Consider the following 14596-nt stretch of genomic DNA (forward strand, 5'->3'; position numbering starts at 1 on the left):
ATTTCACTCTTTCTGTGTTTACTTCACTTGTTTATTTCTGTTGATTGATTCATTCATTTTTCTTCCCTCCTTCCTGTAAATAACATTATTCTGCTTCTTTGTAAACAAAAATTTAGATGTGAATTTTTTATTGCTGAATGCTAGATATTTTTGTGTTCATTTAAAAACTTAAACGTCAACATTCAAGTTATTTGTATTTAAGTTTTGTATTTTTATGAATTATTTTTCATGTCCTTTAGGATGAGTGTAGGTCTGGTTATAGGTCTGGTTCAACCTACCACCAAGGTGGTGCTCATCAAAGTTCTACTGCAAAGTCTTTTCCCTCTGGCTGGCAGAGATTCATCTGATTTATATCCCTCAGAGTTGTCCAGATTACAACTCTCCGTTTATTGTTGTTTCCACAGCAGTTCTTTGCATTTCAGATGACCAGCTCTATTTCAGATTCACATCCCTGCATCCGTCCAGAAACTGCTTCTGTGCAGAGTTAAGACAAGTAACAAGGTTTACTATGTTTGTTTATCTTCTCTCAGGGAATCACAGTCCTGTACTGCTCATTGTCTGAAGTCAGAAAAGGTTTTTTTTATGTATTTTGTTTCATTTCCTAGTTTATGACAGGAAGGGAAATCTAGACTGTTAACAGTTATGGGAAGAAGCAGAATTTCCATGAAATAATTTAAGGTGGCTACAAAGATATTACCTTACAATTTTAGATATAAGTGAGGAGGAATTAGCATGAAAGAAAACGTTGAGATAGATCTCAACAGTTGAGTCAGATAAAAGATTAAAACATAAAGTATGCATCTTCTGCGCTTTTGCTAGAGGTCTCCTTTAAATTTGACTTTTAGCATCCTAGAAACCAGAAGAAAGGCAGAAACATCAGTTACAAGGTTTATAGTATCCACAATAATAAAGCAAGCTTATGAAGAAACAGCTTTCCCTGGTACCACATCGTGTAAAACAACATTCTTTCAGATTTTATATGTATTTTTTATCCTGTTTATGAAGGATATGAATACTGAGGTGAAGTATTCAGTTCACTTTCAAAGATGGGGAAGATAGTCTGCTATATTGGAATATTTAGATGATAAGAGAATCTGGAAAAAGTTACCAACCTCATGACAGTGAAATCCTTGAATTGCTGGCTAAGGACTTTTAGCAGAAAAGGAAGCATTAAGATAGTGTTCCAGCCAGGTGCAGTGCTGCATACCTGTAATCTCAGGGACTAGAGCGGCTGAGGTGGGGAAATAGGAAGTTCGAGTCCAACTTCAGCAACTTAGGGAGACTCTGTCTCAAAATAAAAAACAAAAAGGGCTGGAGATGTGGCTCAGTTGTAGAGCACATGCTTCGCATGCGTGGGGCACTGAGTTCGATCCTCAGTACCACATAAATAAGTAAAACAAAGGTATTGTGACCATCTACAACTAAAAAACCAAAATTTAATGTAGTTTGTTCACTCTGCCTTATAAATTAAGGTAGGTTCATCTTAATTTCAAACCCCTTCATCATGTGGTCCCATTCTAACTTTTCAATTTAATTCTCATTATTCTCACAGTTGTAAAGAAGGCTGTAAGCTTTCTTGAGACATGATGTTTTCCACAAGTGTATATTTCATCTACTGTGATTCTTCTTTTCATGACCTCATTCTCCTCATTTCTTTCATGCCTATCTTAGAACAGGAAGCATTTAAGACTAAAATCCTGATTCTAATCCTAAATGCTTCCTGTTCTGTGAAATCTCCCTCAGAGTTTCACATAAAGTGAATATAACCTTTAAACATGGAGCTATGTAACCTTTTGTTTTTCTTTCTAACTTTTAAATAGTGCTATCTTGCTTATTATAACTCCTAGAGCACTTTGTAAGACTTCATATGTAATTTGGACTTTATAAAATACTTTTCAGAATTGGATAAATATTTGCCAAGAAATAACTGAATTAGGTTTACTACCAAAGTATAGTTAAGACACTCCTGGGGGCTGGGAATGTGGCTCAGGCGGTAGCGCGCTCGTCTGGCATGCGTGCGGCCCGGGTTCGATCCTCAGCACCACATACCAACAAAGATGTTGTGTCCGCCGAGAACTAAAAAATAAATATTAAAAATTCTTTCTCTCTCTCTCTCTCTCTCTCTCTCTCTCTCTCTCTCTCTCTCTCTCTCCTCTCTCACTCTCTCTTTTAAAAAAAAAAAAAAAAAGACACTCCTGTTCCTGTTTGCCAAGTAATGTAATCTATGTGTGTGAATTTAAGTTTGTACAGTTAATCATTGCTTATATGATTTTTCAGCAGTCCAACCACATAGTGTCCATGTAAGTAAGTAGTCTAGATCAGGAGTTAAGCACACTTTTTCTGTAAATGACCAAATTGTAAATCTCTGAAGCTTCAGAGACCACAAAGTCACTGTTACATAGTCTTGGTTTATTTTATAACAGACTGCAGCCAGATTTGTCCTGCTCATTGCAGAGGCTCCTTGTGGTCTACACAATTAATCCACTTATTCCTACTTGATATTTGCTCCTTCTTTGCCTCTGTAAGCAGCAAAGTTTCTTCTTTATTATGATTTGATTGGCTCCTCAGTGTGCTCTCTTTCACTGACAGTCTCTCTCACAAAAAACATCTGCGGGCTGGGGCTGTAGTTCAATGGTAGAGCGCTTGCCTGGCACACGTGAAGCACTGGGTTCAATCCTCAGCACCAAATAAAAATAAATAAATAAATAAAAGACAAAAAAGATATTGTATCTATCTACAGCTAAAATTTTTTTTTTAAAACGTCGAGTTACTATAAGAAAAACAGATGACCAAATAGGAATGTGCCTCTAATATGATAGAATTGTAAATATACAGACTCTCTTTTGAGGTACTTATTTAAAGTAGATTTCTTATCTTTTAGAGATAGAGCAAATACAGACCTTTATTTTAGAGATATACACTGAATATTTACAGATGAACAGATTTGCTTTAAAGTAATCCAGAGGGGATTCAGGGAGTAGGTAAGGTATAGGTCAGGGGTTGACAGACTTTTTCCATAAAGAGCCGGATAGTAAATATTTTAGGCTTTGTGGGCTGCGCAGTCTCTGTGGTGATTACTCAAGTCACTGTTTTAGCACAAATGCAGCCATAGACTGTTTTGAATGAATGAGCCTTGCTGTTCTAATAGAACTGTATTCACAAAAATAGCCTGTGACTTTGCTGACTCCTTGTCTTGCTTGGTGAGATAAGATTGGGTGTATTAGTAATTGTTCAGTTGGATGATGGTACATTGGAGTTTACTGTACCTTAGTTACTACTGTCAAGTATGTTTGAAATATATCATAATAAAAAGCTCAAACAAATTAATACAAAGGTAACAATACAAAGAAAAGACTCATCATTGACATATTTATATTCACTCATTAAAAACTGTTTCATCTCTTTCTGCTGAAATTATTTCCCATGCTAGCTTCACTACAGTCTTCAGTGCAACAGTATGAAGAAAAAAACACCAAAATCAAGCAGTTACTTGTGAAAACAAAAAAGGAACTAGCAGATTCAAAGCAGGCAGTATGTTAATTTATTCATTTTGCATTTTAATATGTATTCATAGTTTATTTATAAATAATTTCATTTTTTAATTTAACCAAGATTCTCATTCTGTAGGAAACTGATCATTTAATACTTCAAGCATCATTAAAGGGTGAGCTGGAAGCCAGTCAACAGCAAGTGGAAGTCTATAAAGTAAGGTTCCTTGTACTTTTTAAGATTTAAAAAAAAAAAATTCCATATTGAAATGAGTTATTTTCTAGGGATTTTATTTATCCTGTAAGGAATTACCTTCTAAGGATATTAAAAAGGATTTCTCAACATTTTGAGGAGGTAGAAGCAGTAAATCAGGTAGTATAAAACTGGTAAACCATTTAGTTCAGGCCAGATTATTTTCATGCATTTGAAGAATATAGTTCATAATAAAATAAATGTAGAATATAGTTCATAATAAAATAAATATAGCCTCAAACCTCATCTGAATCCTCTGAATGATATTGCATTGACACAAAGCAATTCATGAAATAGTTTTATATATTTGTTTAAAATATATTTGTGTGTGTGGGTGTATAAAATGTTTTGAAGGGCTGGGGATGTGGCTCAAGCAGTAGCGTGCTCGCCTGGCATGCGTGCGACCCGGGTTCGATCCTCAGCACCACATACAAAGATGTTGTGTCCGCGAGAACTAAAAAATAAATATTAAAAAAAATTCTCTCTCTCTCTCTCCTCTCTCACTCTTTAAAAAAAAATGTTTTGAAGTGTTAAATATGCAATCTGGTATTTAGGAGATTGATTTCTTTATTAATGTTGGTTTAAGAAAAAGTAAATCACCTTAGCATAATAAATGGTCTTTTCATATTGCTTTACTTTTTTAATAATAGTAATACCTAAAATTTTTTCACTACTTAATTCTATCATTTATATATACTTATCTCAAAGTTCATGTTTTAAGGAAAATATCTTTAACCAGTGAAGATATGAATTACCAGAGCTAAGCTTAAAGCTTTTACCTTTTAGATTCAATTCGCTGAAGTAACATCTGAGAAACACAAACTTCAGGAGCTCCTGAAGACCTCTGCAGAGCAGCACCAACGCACAATGAGTGCATACCAGCAGAGAGTGGCTGCACTTCAGGAAGAGAGCCGTGCTGCAAAGGTGTATCCTTCATAACAGAAGCCTTTTCCCAAGGGGATTCTATTAACTGCTAGTGAGCAGTTTACTGAGGGCTGTGATCTCCTTTTCATTGGTTTGCAGTTAAGGGCACTTAATTGAATGAGCTCTTGGTTTGGCTCAGCCTACTCTACCCCAAAGTGCATCCTCACCTTAAGAATCATTTGAATAGCAATTTTTGCTAAAAAGAAAAATATGAGCACATATTGTTTCCATTTAAATCTTGTTGTGTAATTTATGTATGAAAGAAAATCACTTATTTGTAAAACCTTTTTATTTTAAAAGTATTATGAATCTGAGGACTTACAAGTTATAAAATGACATTCTAATAGAGTGTTCGTTCATAGGAACCTAACTTTTTGTCTTCAACATACAAAACAATTAGAAATGATACAGTAATTTTGTAGAGGTACAGCTCTTATATAAATGATCTTGCAGTAGTGTTGTGGAAGTTTACCAATCACTTCAGTGGATGACACAGAATTTAACTTATAAGTAAAAGAACTTTATAAAATTACAAAACAAATAGTGCATTGCAAAGTTTATGGGTAGTCAATAAATCTAAGAATTTCTTGTTAGACAAAATTATATCCTTGAAAGGCTTTAAAAAAGTGTAAGACCAACAGAAGTGTACTTTTTTATGAAGTTAATTGAGGCTAAAATGAATCTTAGCTATTCATTTTCAAAAACAAATTTTCATCTTAGTTTGTTAACCTGGAAGAAAATGGGATCATGTTATAATAGAAAATGTTTTCTTTTAAATATCATAGGCAGAACAAGCTGCTATAACTTCTGAATTTGAGAGCTACAAAGTCAGAGTTCACAACGTTTTAAAGCAACAGAAAAACAAATCTGTGTCTCAGGCTGAAAGTGAAGGAGCTAAACAAGAAAGGTAAAGTCTTAAAAAAAAAAAAAACATGAAACACAGATTCTTCACCAAGTAGGTTGAAAATCGTATTTTGATTTCTTTCAACTATAGAATTTTATATATATTATTACTGTAAGGTCAGGGACCGGTGACCAAAAGTAGGTAGATTAAAAGGCTGCTGAACAAGGCTTTATTGAGATTTTTTCCCAGGCAAGACCCTCCAATCCAACAGAGCAGGTCCAGAGGACTCGCAGGCTCAGCCGGATTGGAATTTGTATTGGGTTTAGGACAGGAAGGAAGGGCTTGGGACAGGAAAGGGAGGTTTTTAGAGTCCCTTGTCCTACTGGGTTGGTCGGGGGAGCTTGCAGAGATCCAGGATTGGTCAGGAGACCTGGCTGATAGACAGGTGGTTCTGTAGACACCTGATTGGTGGTTCTTTTGCATGTGTTGGTCACCTGGTCCTTTGTTCCCTTAGCCACCTCAAACCAACCTAACAATTACTAACAAACATTTGGCATCACTTTGACTAAAATTTGATCTTCTCTTATAGAGGTTGAATGTAGTAGTTCAGTTCATTCCAAGAAACTCATACATGCAATAGAAATTGATTTCAGTTCATGATCCCTTCCTTTTCCCTCCCCCTTTCCCTCTCATCCTCCCTCCCTTTTCTCATTCTCCTTCTTCTACTCTACTTGACTTCCTTTTGCTAGTCTATTAATTTATATTTGATTAAGTTTTTTGCGGGAGGTACCAGGGATTGAACTCAGAAGCACTCAACCACTGAGCCACATCCCCAGCCCTATTTTGTATTTTATTTAGAGACAGGGTCTCATTGAATTGCTCAGTGCCTCACTTTTGCTGAAGCTGGCTTTGAACTTGCAATCCTCTTGCCTCAACCTCAGCCCTCTGAGCCACTGGGATTATAGGTGTGCGCTACCTCATCTGGCTTGATTGGTTCTTTTTTTTTTTTTTTTGGTGTTGGGGATTGAAACTTGCCAACTAAGCTATATCCCTAGCTCTTGATTGGTTCTTTATATAGTCCTATCTTTACCCCTTCCTTTCTTTTATTTTACTGTAGCTTCCACATCTGAGACAAAACATTCAACCTCTGAGTTTCTGAGTTTGGCCTGTTTCACTTAATATGATATTCTCCATTTCCATCCATTTACCAGCAAATGCCTAATATCATTCTTTTTATGGCTCAGTAAAGCTCCATTGTGTATATAAACCATAATTTCTTAATCCCATCTACTGAGAGGCATCTGGGTTGATTCCATAAGTTACCTAATATGAAGTATACTGCTGTAAACATTGAGGTGAATATATCTCTGCAATATGCTAAATTTAAAGAGCTTTGGGGAAAATACCAGAGAGTGGGATAGCTGGGTCATATATGGTGGTTCCATCCCTAGTTTACTGAGGAATCTCCATACTGTTTTCCAGAGTGGTTGTACAAGTCTGCAATCCCACCAACAATGTACAAATGTTTCTTTTTCCCCACAACTTCACCAGCATGTGTTGTTGACATTCTTGACCATTGCCATTCTGACTAGAAGGAGATGAAATCTTAGTGTAGTTTTGATTTGCATTTTCCTGATTGCTAGAGATGTTAGAACATATATTTTTCATGTATTTGTTGGCCATTTGTGTTTCTTCTTTTGAGACGTTTCTATTTAGTTCTTTTTGTCTATTTATTGAGTTATTTGTTTTGAGTTTTTATTATGTTAAGTTTTTTGAGTTCTTTGTATATTCTAGATATTAATCTCCTGTAGGAGGAGTAGCTGGCAAAGATTTTCTTCCATTCTGTAGGTTCTTTCTTCGTGTTCTTAATTCATTTACTTTGCTGTGCAGAAACTTTTTAGTTTGATGGCATTCCACTTTGTATTATTTATTGCACTTTGGAGGTCTTATTAACAAAGTTGGTGCCTGCACCAATATGATGGAGTATTGACCCTATGTTTTCTTCTAGTTGTAAAGTTTCTGGTCTAATTCCTAAGTCTTTGATCCATTTTGATTTGAGTTTTGTGCAAGGTGAGGGGGTGGGTGTGTAATTTCATGTTTCTACATATTGCTGTATAGTTTTCTGAGCACTGTTTGTTAAAAAAGGCTGCCTTTTCTCCAAGATATAATTTTGATGCCTTAGGAAAAAGTGTCACCATTTTCAAGAGCCATTCTTGAGCATGCCTGAAGATTGGGTTCCAACCATTTGAATGTAAATGTTTTACATTTTTTTCTACTTTCTTATACAGTCAATATTTTTTTAAAAAATGAAATGAATAGGACTGGGGTTGTAGCTCACTAATAGAACACTTGCCTTACACATATGAGGCACTGGGTTCAGTCCTCAGCACCACATAAAAATAAATCAATAAAATAAAGGTATTGTGTCCATCTACAAAAAAGAAGTCTTTTTTAAAGAAATGAATAGAGGGGTTGGGGATGTGGCTCAAGTAGTAGCGTGCTCGCCTGGCATGCGTGCAGCCCGGGTTCGATCCTCAGCACCACATACAAACAAAGATGTTGTGTCCGCCGAAAACTAAAAAAAATAAATAAATATTAAAATTCTCTCTCTCTAAAAAAAAAAATGAATATTGTGTGGATCGTGTCAAAATTATGGATTTTAAATATTTGTTTTCTTCTAAATTTTAGTCTAACTCTAGAAAGACCTGCTTTTCTTCAGGTCTTGTCTTTCACTGTAGCTTGGTCTAAATATAGTTCTCATAATGGTTAATATAGAACTATGTAGGTTATTTTTTAACTAATGGCATAATTCATAACATAAATAAGCTATTTTGATGCTGTTTAATGTTCTACTGTATAAATTTTTAAAATTCAGAGACTTATTTGTAAATCTGTAGCACCTGAGGTTTAAAATCTAACATCTTTTTTTTATTATATCTAATCCTATTCTTTGAATCCTTACAATAGTTATATTTGCTTTAGAATCATTCATAATAATGAGTAGGACATGGAAAGATTAAATTATTAAAATATATTGGAAACCACAAAAGGGAGTTTCACTCCTTTCATGTTTTATAACTATTTATTTCTATTTTAGGGAACACATGGAAATGTTAATTGATCAACTGAAAATCAAATTACAAGAAAGCCAAAGTAACTTACAGATTAATGTAGCTGAACTTCAGACATTGCAGTCTGAGCATGATACTCTTCTGGAGAGGCACAACAGGATGCTTCAGGAAACAGTGTCCAAAGAGGCGGAACTTCGAGAAAAGTAAGATTGCTAGTAGCGCTAATGCTATTTGTAGCAGTCAGCAGTGTTTCTTTGCTAGAACTACTAATATGTTGCTCCTTGGAATAAGTACAGATTTAAAAATAAGTAGACATTTCTAAAGGCTTAATAACTTTGTTTTATTTACCATAAAGCCTCCCTCTTTGGATTGTTTTTGTACTTGTCATTTTTAGAATATTAGTGTTATTAAAAAGAGTTACTAGTATATAGTTGGTACCACCAAAACCCTGTCTCCAAAATTTTTTTAAAAAATAGAAAGGTCTGGGGACATAGCTCAGTAGTAAAGTGCCCTTGGATTCAATTCCCAGTACCACCAAAAAAAGAGGAAGGATTATATATATTATATAGAATATTGCATGGATTATATCAAAATATATATGTGTGTGTGTGTGTATATATATGTATATATATATATATATATATATACACACACATACTTACATACACTGTTAACACAAAAGACAATTAATGCCTCAGAAGAAAGAAAATGCTACCTTCCACCCCAAGTGTCAAATTATAAGCATTTTTCTTCATTTCCAAAGGAAAACATTAAACAGCTGCTAACTAAAAAATAAAATGCAGCTCACCTTTGCAACTCTATTTTCAACTTATCATATCTTGTTAATCATTACAATATTTTATTAGACTTCAGGAATATAGGCAGAATAAATAGTTTATTGAAAAGAAGAACTTTTGACCTCCTATAATAGGAAGTTGGTGGTAATATTTGTTGTATCTTAGGGCACTGAGAAAGAGTTCTTCTTTGAGTGTCTTTCCTCAAGGGTTTTAGGGTACTTTACCTGCCTAAAGTGTGTTTATAGTATATACATAATCTTATCCTAACCTGAAAAAGGAAAGGAAGTGATTTCTTGGCTTACACTTTTTTTTTAACATGTAATTTATATGTTAATCACGTAAACCAAAAGTTTCAGGGAAGATCTACCAACATTCTAACTACTTTCAGCAGGGTTTCCATTAGATTAGCTTATAAATAATTACATTTACTTGATATTTACATCAGAAATTTTCAGCATTTTTTCTTTACTATAGAAAAGTTATTACAAAAGCATTGCTAGCCAGGTACAGTGGCACATACCTGTAATCCTAGCGACTCAAGAGGCTGATACAGGAGGATAGCAAGTTTGAGGCTAGAGTTGGTAACTTAGTGAAACTCTGTCTCAAAATAACAAATAAAAATATATGGGGGTATAGCTCAGCAGTAAAATACCCCTAAATTCAATCCCCTGAATCCCTAATACCACCACACACACAAAAAAAATGTGTGTGTGTGTGTATAAGTGTGTATGTATATATATATGTATATAATACACGTGTGTGTATGTGTATCCAGTATTGCTAACACAAAGGACAATTAATAATTGATGCTTCTAAAGTATTTAATCATCCATTGAATATTTTGAGTACCTACTAAAAATTGGCCTTCCTCCTTCAAAAATACTTTCTTTGATGGTCTCTGTTATTTAAATGTTTGAATATTTATACTTTTTCTATATGAAATTATAAAAACAGCTCCAGAGGAATGTGCTAATTATGCTAGCCTGTTACATACATTATCCAGAGAGCCCAGGTAATGTAACATCCCAGTAACAAATGGGATAGGAAAGTGAACTTTCACTAGCATATTCATCCCAATTCCATATGAAAGGGGTTTGCTCATCTAGTTTTCACATGGGTAAATTCAGAAGTGTCATTGATACTGCCTGAAAGCTAGAAGCCTTGCCTGGCTCTTAAGTGTTTCTTTATTCTCTTAGAAAGTTGTGACTTCCTAACAATTCTTCCTTGACTTTCTTGTGCCCCTGGTTTCAATCCCAATACGAAAGAAACAAAAAAACTCAAAAGGAAAATAATTTTTAATCAAAACCAAACATATAAAACTTTAAAACTACAAGTAAATCATTAAAAGTAGTTATTCCCAAAGTGTAAGGTCTACTAACTAGTGTCATGCTGATTACATGAAAAAACTGCTAAAAGTTGGCAATTCCTAGAGCTATCGCTGGAGATTCTGATTCAGTGACTGTAGCATGAAAACTAGACGTCTGAATTCTTTTTTTTTTTAATATTTATTCTTAGTTATAGTTGAACACAATACCTTTATTTTATTTATTTATTTATTTATTTTTATGTGGTGCTGAGGATCAAACCCAGCACCTTGCATGTGGTACGTGAGTACTCTACCGCTGGGCCACACCAGATGTCTGAATTCTTAAGAGGAACTCTAACAATTCTGATGTACACTCAAATTTGGAAGCAGCTACAGTAAACGAAGTCTTTGTATTTAAGTTTTATATTAATTCACTCAAAAATGGATACTTTCCTTTAAGACTTTCTTTATAGAAAGTGTTATTTTTCATATTTTCATGGTAATAGAGAAAAGAATAATCTTATATTTGTGGAAGCTGCCACATAGAATGACCTGAAGATATAGGTTAATTAAAAGCATAATTTTAGGGCTGGGGTTGTGGCTCAGTGGTAGAGCGCTTGTCTTGCATGCGTGGGGCACTGGGTTCAATCCTCAGCACCACATAAATAAATAAAATAAAGGCATTGTGTCCATGTTCAACTAAAAAAATTATATGTCTTTAAAAAAATATTATTTTAATAAAGATGTTATATAAGCTAGGAAGATGTTGAGGATGATGATAGGCATTTTGGTAATTATGATAGTATACGTTATACCCTAAATATAGTCCTATTTTATGATGAACCACTAAGAAATTTCCTTGCCTAAATCACACAACAGAGTCCCTGAACCAAGGCTCTATATCTGAACTGTAGAACACAAAAAAAGACTTCTAACTAGAGGACAGCTAGTCATCTAGATTTTAACACAGCAGTACATTATAGATGTATAGGCGACAAGTTGGTTCATACATACACTTATTAGATGTCCTCAGGATTCTTTTGCAGAACCCAGTTGAGAAAGGCTGAGTCAATATATGAATTAAGTTCCTTTCACTCTTCAGGTTATGTTCAGTACAATCTGAGAACCTGATGCTGAAGTCTGAACATGCTCAGACGGTAAGTCAGCTAACATCCCAGAACGAGGTCCTCCGCAACAGCTTCAGAGATCAAGTGCGACATTTGCAAGAAGAGCACAGAAAGACAGTGGAGACTTTACAGCAGCAGCTCTCTAAGGTGGAAGCTCAACTCTTCCAGCTCAAGAGTGAACCAACCACAAGAAGTATGTATGTACCCAAGGAAGTACTAGTTGTTCATGTTTTTCACATATTGATGTCACTTGAATACACACGTTGTTCACAAAATCACAAGAAAGTCCGAATTTACTAGATGGCAACCAGTATCAGTTCTGTGATTAAAATTTTGAATTTCTGCTTACTAAGAACCTTTTTAAACCATTTGAACCCTTCTGGATTATACTTAAAGCAGCCTGTGTTACCTCTTAAAATTCTGATTCTCATGAATTTATTATCTTCCATGTAAATGAGTATTTCTTTTTCTCTGACTCAAGACATTGTAATGAGAAATACTCTAATTCTAGTATTCACCACTAGATACTTTATGTTCTCCATTGTAGATCATCAAAATATATCAAATTTTCCTAAAACCATTAAGAGATAGAGCAAGGGGCGAAGCAGCACTGACTCGTAGAATTGTTGGCCAGTACAGTAGAACACAAAAAAAGACTTCTAACTTCTAACTTTCCAAGTTTTAATTCATTGGAGTCTTAATTCAGCTAAACCCAACATCTTGCATTCTCCCAGGAAGAATTGGGAAATTGTCAACCATCTTAATGCTATGCTTTAGTCATAATTTTATTGTGTTTGTTTCACACAGATAATGTTGTCAATGGAACATGGCAGCTATAAGTCACTTGTCAATGTCAGAAAACAATTTCAGAGACTTTTGATATGTACTAAGAGTCAAAATAGGAAGTAATCAGCCAGGGAAAAATAAGTCACACAAGAGGTTGTATTCTAGGAATGAACAGTGGAAATAAGCAGTTGGTGAAATATCAGAACCCCAGGAAAATGCTTCAGAAAGGGCAGAGAGCTAACTTAGGGTTGAAAGAACAGTAGAGGCAACTTCATGGGACAAAAAAAAAAAACCTGGATTAGAATTTGGTCTCTAACCATGGTACCTTGGATGAAGTCATTAAAGTTCTCTGTACTTCAGATTTCTTAGACTCAATAAAGTAATGTATTTTGAAACTGTAGTATGAACATGACAGTTCTGTACAAGTGTTCATTATCAGCATCATCAAGATCGGCTGCCCAGCAGACTGCAGCAGTATTTTGTGTTAGAAAGAATGCAGTGACGGGAAATACCTAACCCACAAAAATAGGTAGAATTTTTACCAAAATTTAGTAACCGTTTAGCCCTCTCCCATAAATTAATGAACATAAGTAGTACAACATTATGATCTTTGTCTTATCCAACAGTTTATCATAGCTAGATGGTAGCAATTAATAGCTCTGCTCAAATGACTAAAATGTTTAGGCTAGGGATATAGTTCAGTTGGTAGAGTGTTTGCCTTACATGTAAAAGGCCCTGGGTTCAATCGGCAGCACCACCAAAAAAAAAAAAAAAAAAATGCCTAAAATATTTAAAAATTCAGTGACTATTGTTCAGACTTGTTTTAGCACTTCTCTTTTCATATTCCATTTGTCTTTTAGTTCTCTAAGTTCCTTTGTCATCCCCAGAATCATTTTATTTTAATAGAGTATCTTTGTTAAAAGCTGAATCCATCAGTTTTGAACACTCTCATACCCTTTAAAAAAAATATTTAATAGGCCCAGCTTCTTCCCACCAACCTTTGAAGAACCTTCGAGAAAGGAGAAACACAGACTTACCCCTTCTAGATATGCACACTGTAACCCGAGAAGAGGGAGAAGGAATGGAAACAACTGATACTGAGTCTGCATCTTCTGCCAGCACATACACACAGTCTTTAGAGCAGCTTCTTAATTCTCCTGAAACTAAACTTGGTATGTTACACTGTCTAAATATTTCTCTTATTCAATTTTACTATCTTTTGAATTAATATTACTCTAATTTTCACAGCCTTTTGAGCTACTTTCCAATAAAATACCTTTCAATATTCTGCTACTTATTCAAATGAAAACTTTCCTGCAGTGTGAAACAGATGTCTTTTTAAAATAAAATGCTAGTTCTACCCTACGCTTGAGCTAGAAATATATGATTGAAAGTCCTTTAGTGGTATTAGCAAGTAAATAAACTAGTCTCTTACCCTTTGAAGACACTGACAATTTCAGTTTTTCTTCTTGATGAAGTAGTGCTAAATTTGCTCTAGTAAATGTAGTTTTGGTATATTTTGTTCTTACCTGTAATGAACGTTACTATTCATAATTTAGGAGGGAATATATCATCTTTCTGAAGTTTTGGAACCACCTAGAATAAGAGCCATTTGTATCCATGGTCATTGACTGTATGAGTGAAAAGTGCAAGTTATGGTTCCCTTAGGTAGAATCAGTAGTTGTGACAAGGAATGATCTGATGTTGTAGTGGCAGACTCCAGAGTGAGACTTGGTTTTGTGATTTTTGTCAAAATTACTTGTCAATCCTGAGCCAGATCCCTTATCTATAAAAATTTGCATAATGATACCTCTCCTACCTCATAGAAGATTCTTACGGAGATTCCTGATATAAATGAACTGTGAATGTTAAAGCTTTCCTCATTCGTAAGTGAAATAATGTAAGCTCATGGAACATTAATAGATGGAAAGAAGGTGTATACTGAAACCGATAAAATGATTTAGCTTAGTGATAGAGTGCTTGCCAGCATGTGTAATGCC

The 14596-nt window shown here is 34.7% G+C and overlaps 1 protein-coding gene across 7 annotated transcripts in view; it reads left to right on the top strand.

Moving 5' to 3' along the window:
* The window catches only part of GCC2 (GRIP and coiled-coil domain containing 2), a 49725-nt gene that overhangs the window by 21039 nt on the left and 14090 nt on the right, over window positions 1-14596 (top strand). For all 7 annotated transcript variants that reach the window (XM_081264413.1, XM_081264410.1, XM_081264407.1 and 4 more), the window contains 7 exons: window positions 3431-3531; window positions 3628-3705; window positions 4528-4665; window positions 5451-5572; window positions 8607-8783; window positions 11786-12003; window positions 13574-13768. In XM_081264413.1, the coding sequence (XP_081120539.1) occupies window positions 3431-3531; window positions 3628-3705; window positions 4528-4665; window positions 5451-5572; window positions 8607-8783; window positions 11786-12003; window positions 13574-13768 (1029 nt within the window). The remainder of the gene's footprint in view (window positions 1-3430; window positions 3532-3627; window positions 3706-4527; window positions 4666-5450; window positions 5573-8606; window positions 8784-11785; window positions 12004-13573; window positions 13769-14596) is intronic.

The sequence above is a fragment of the Spermophilus citellus genome, assembly GCF_964194105.1.
Source record: "Spermophilus citellus genome assembly, chromosome: 13".
Taxonomy (NCBI): Eukaryota; Metazoa; Chordata; class Mammalia; order Rodentia; family Sciuridae; genus Spermophilus; species Spermophilus citellus.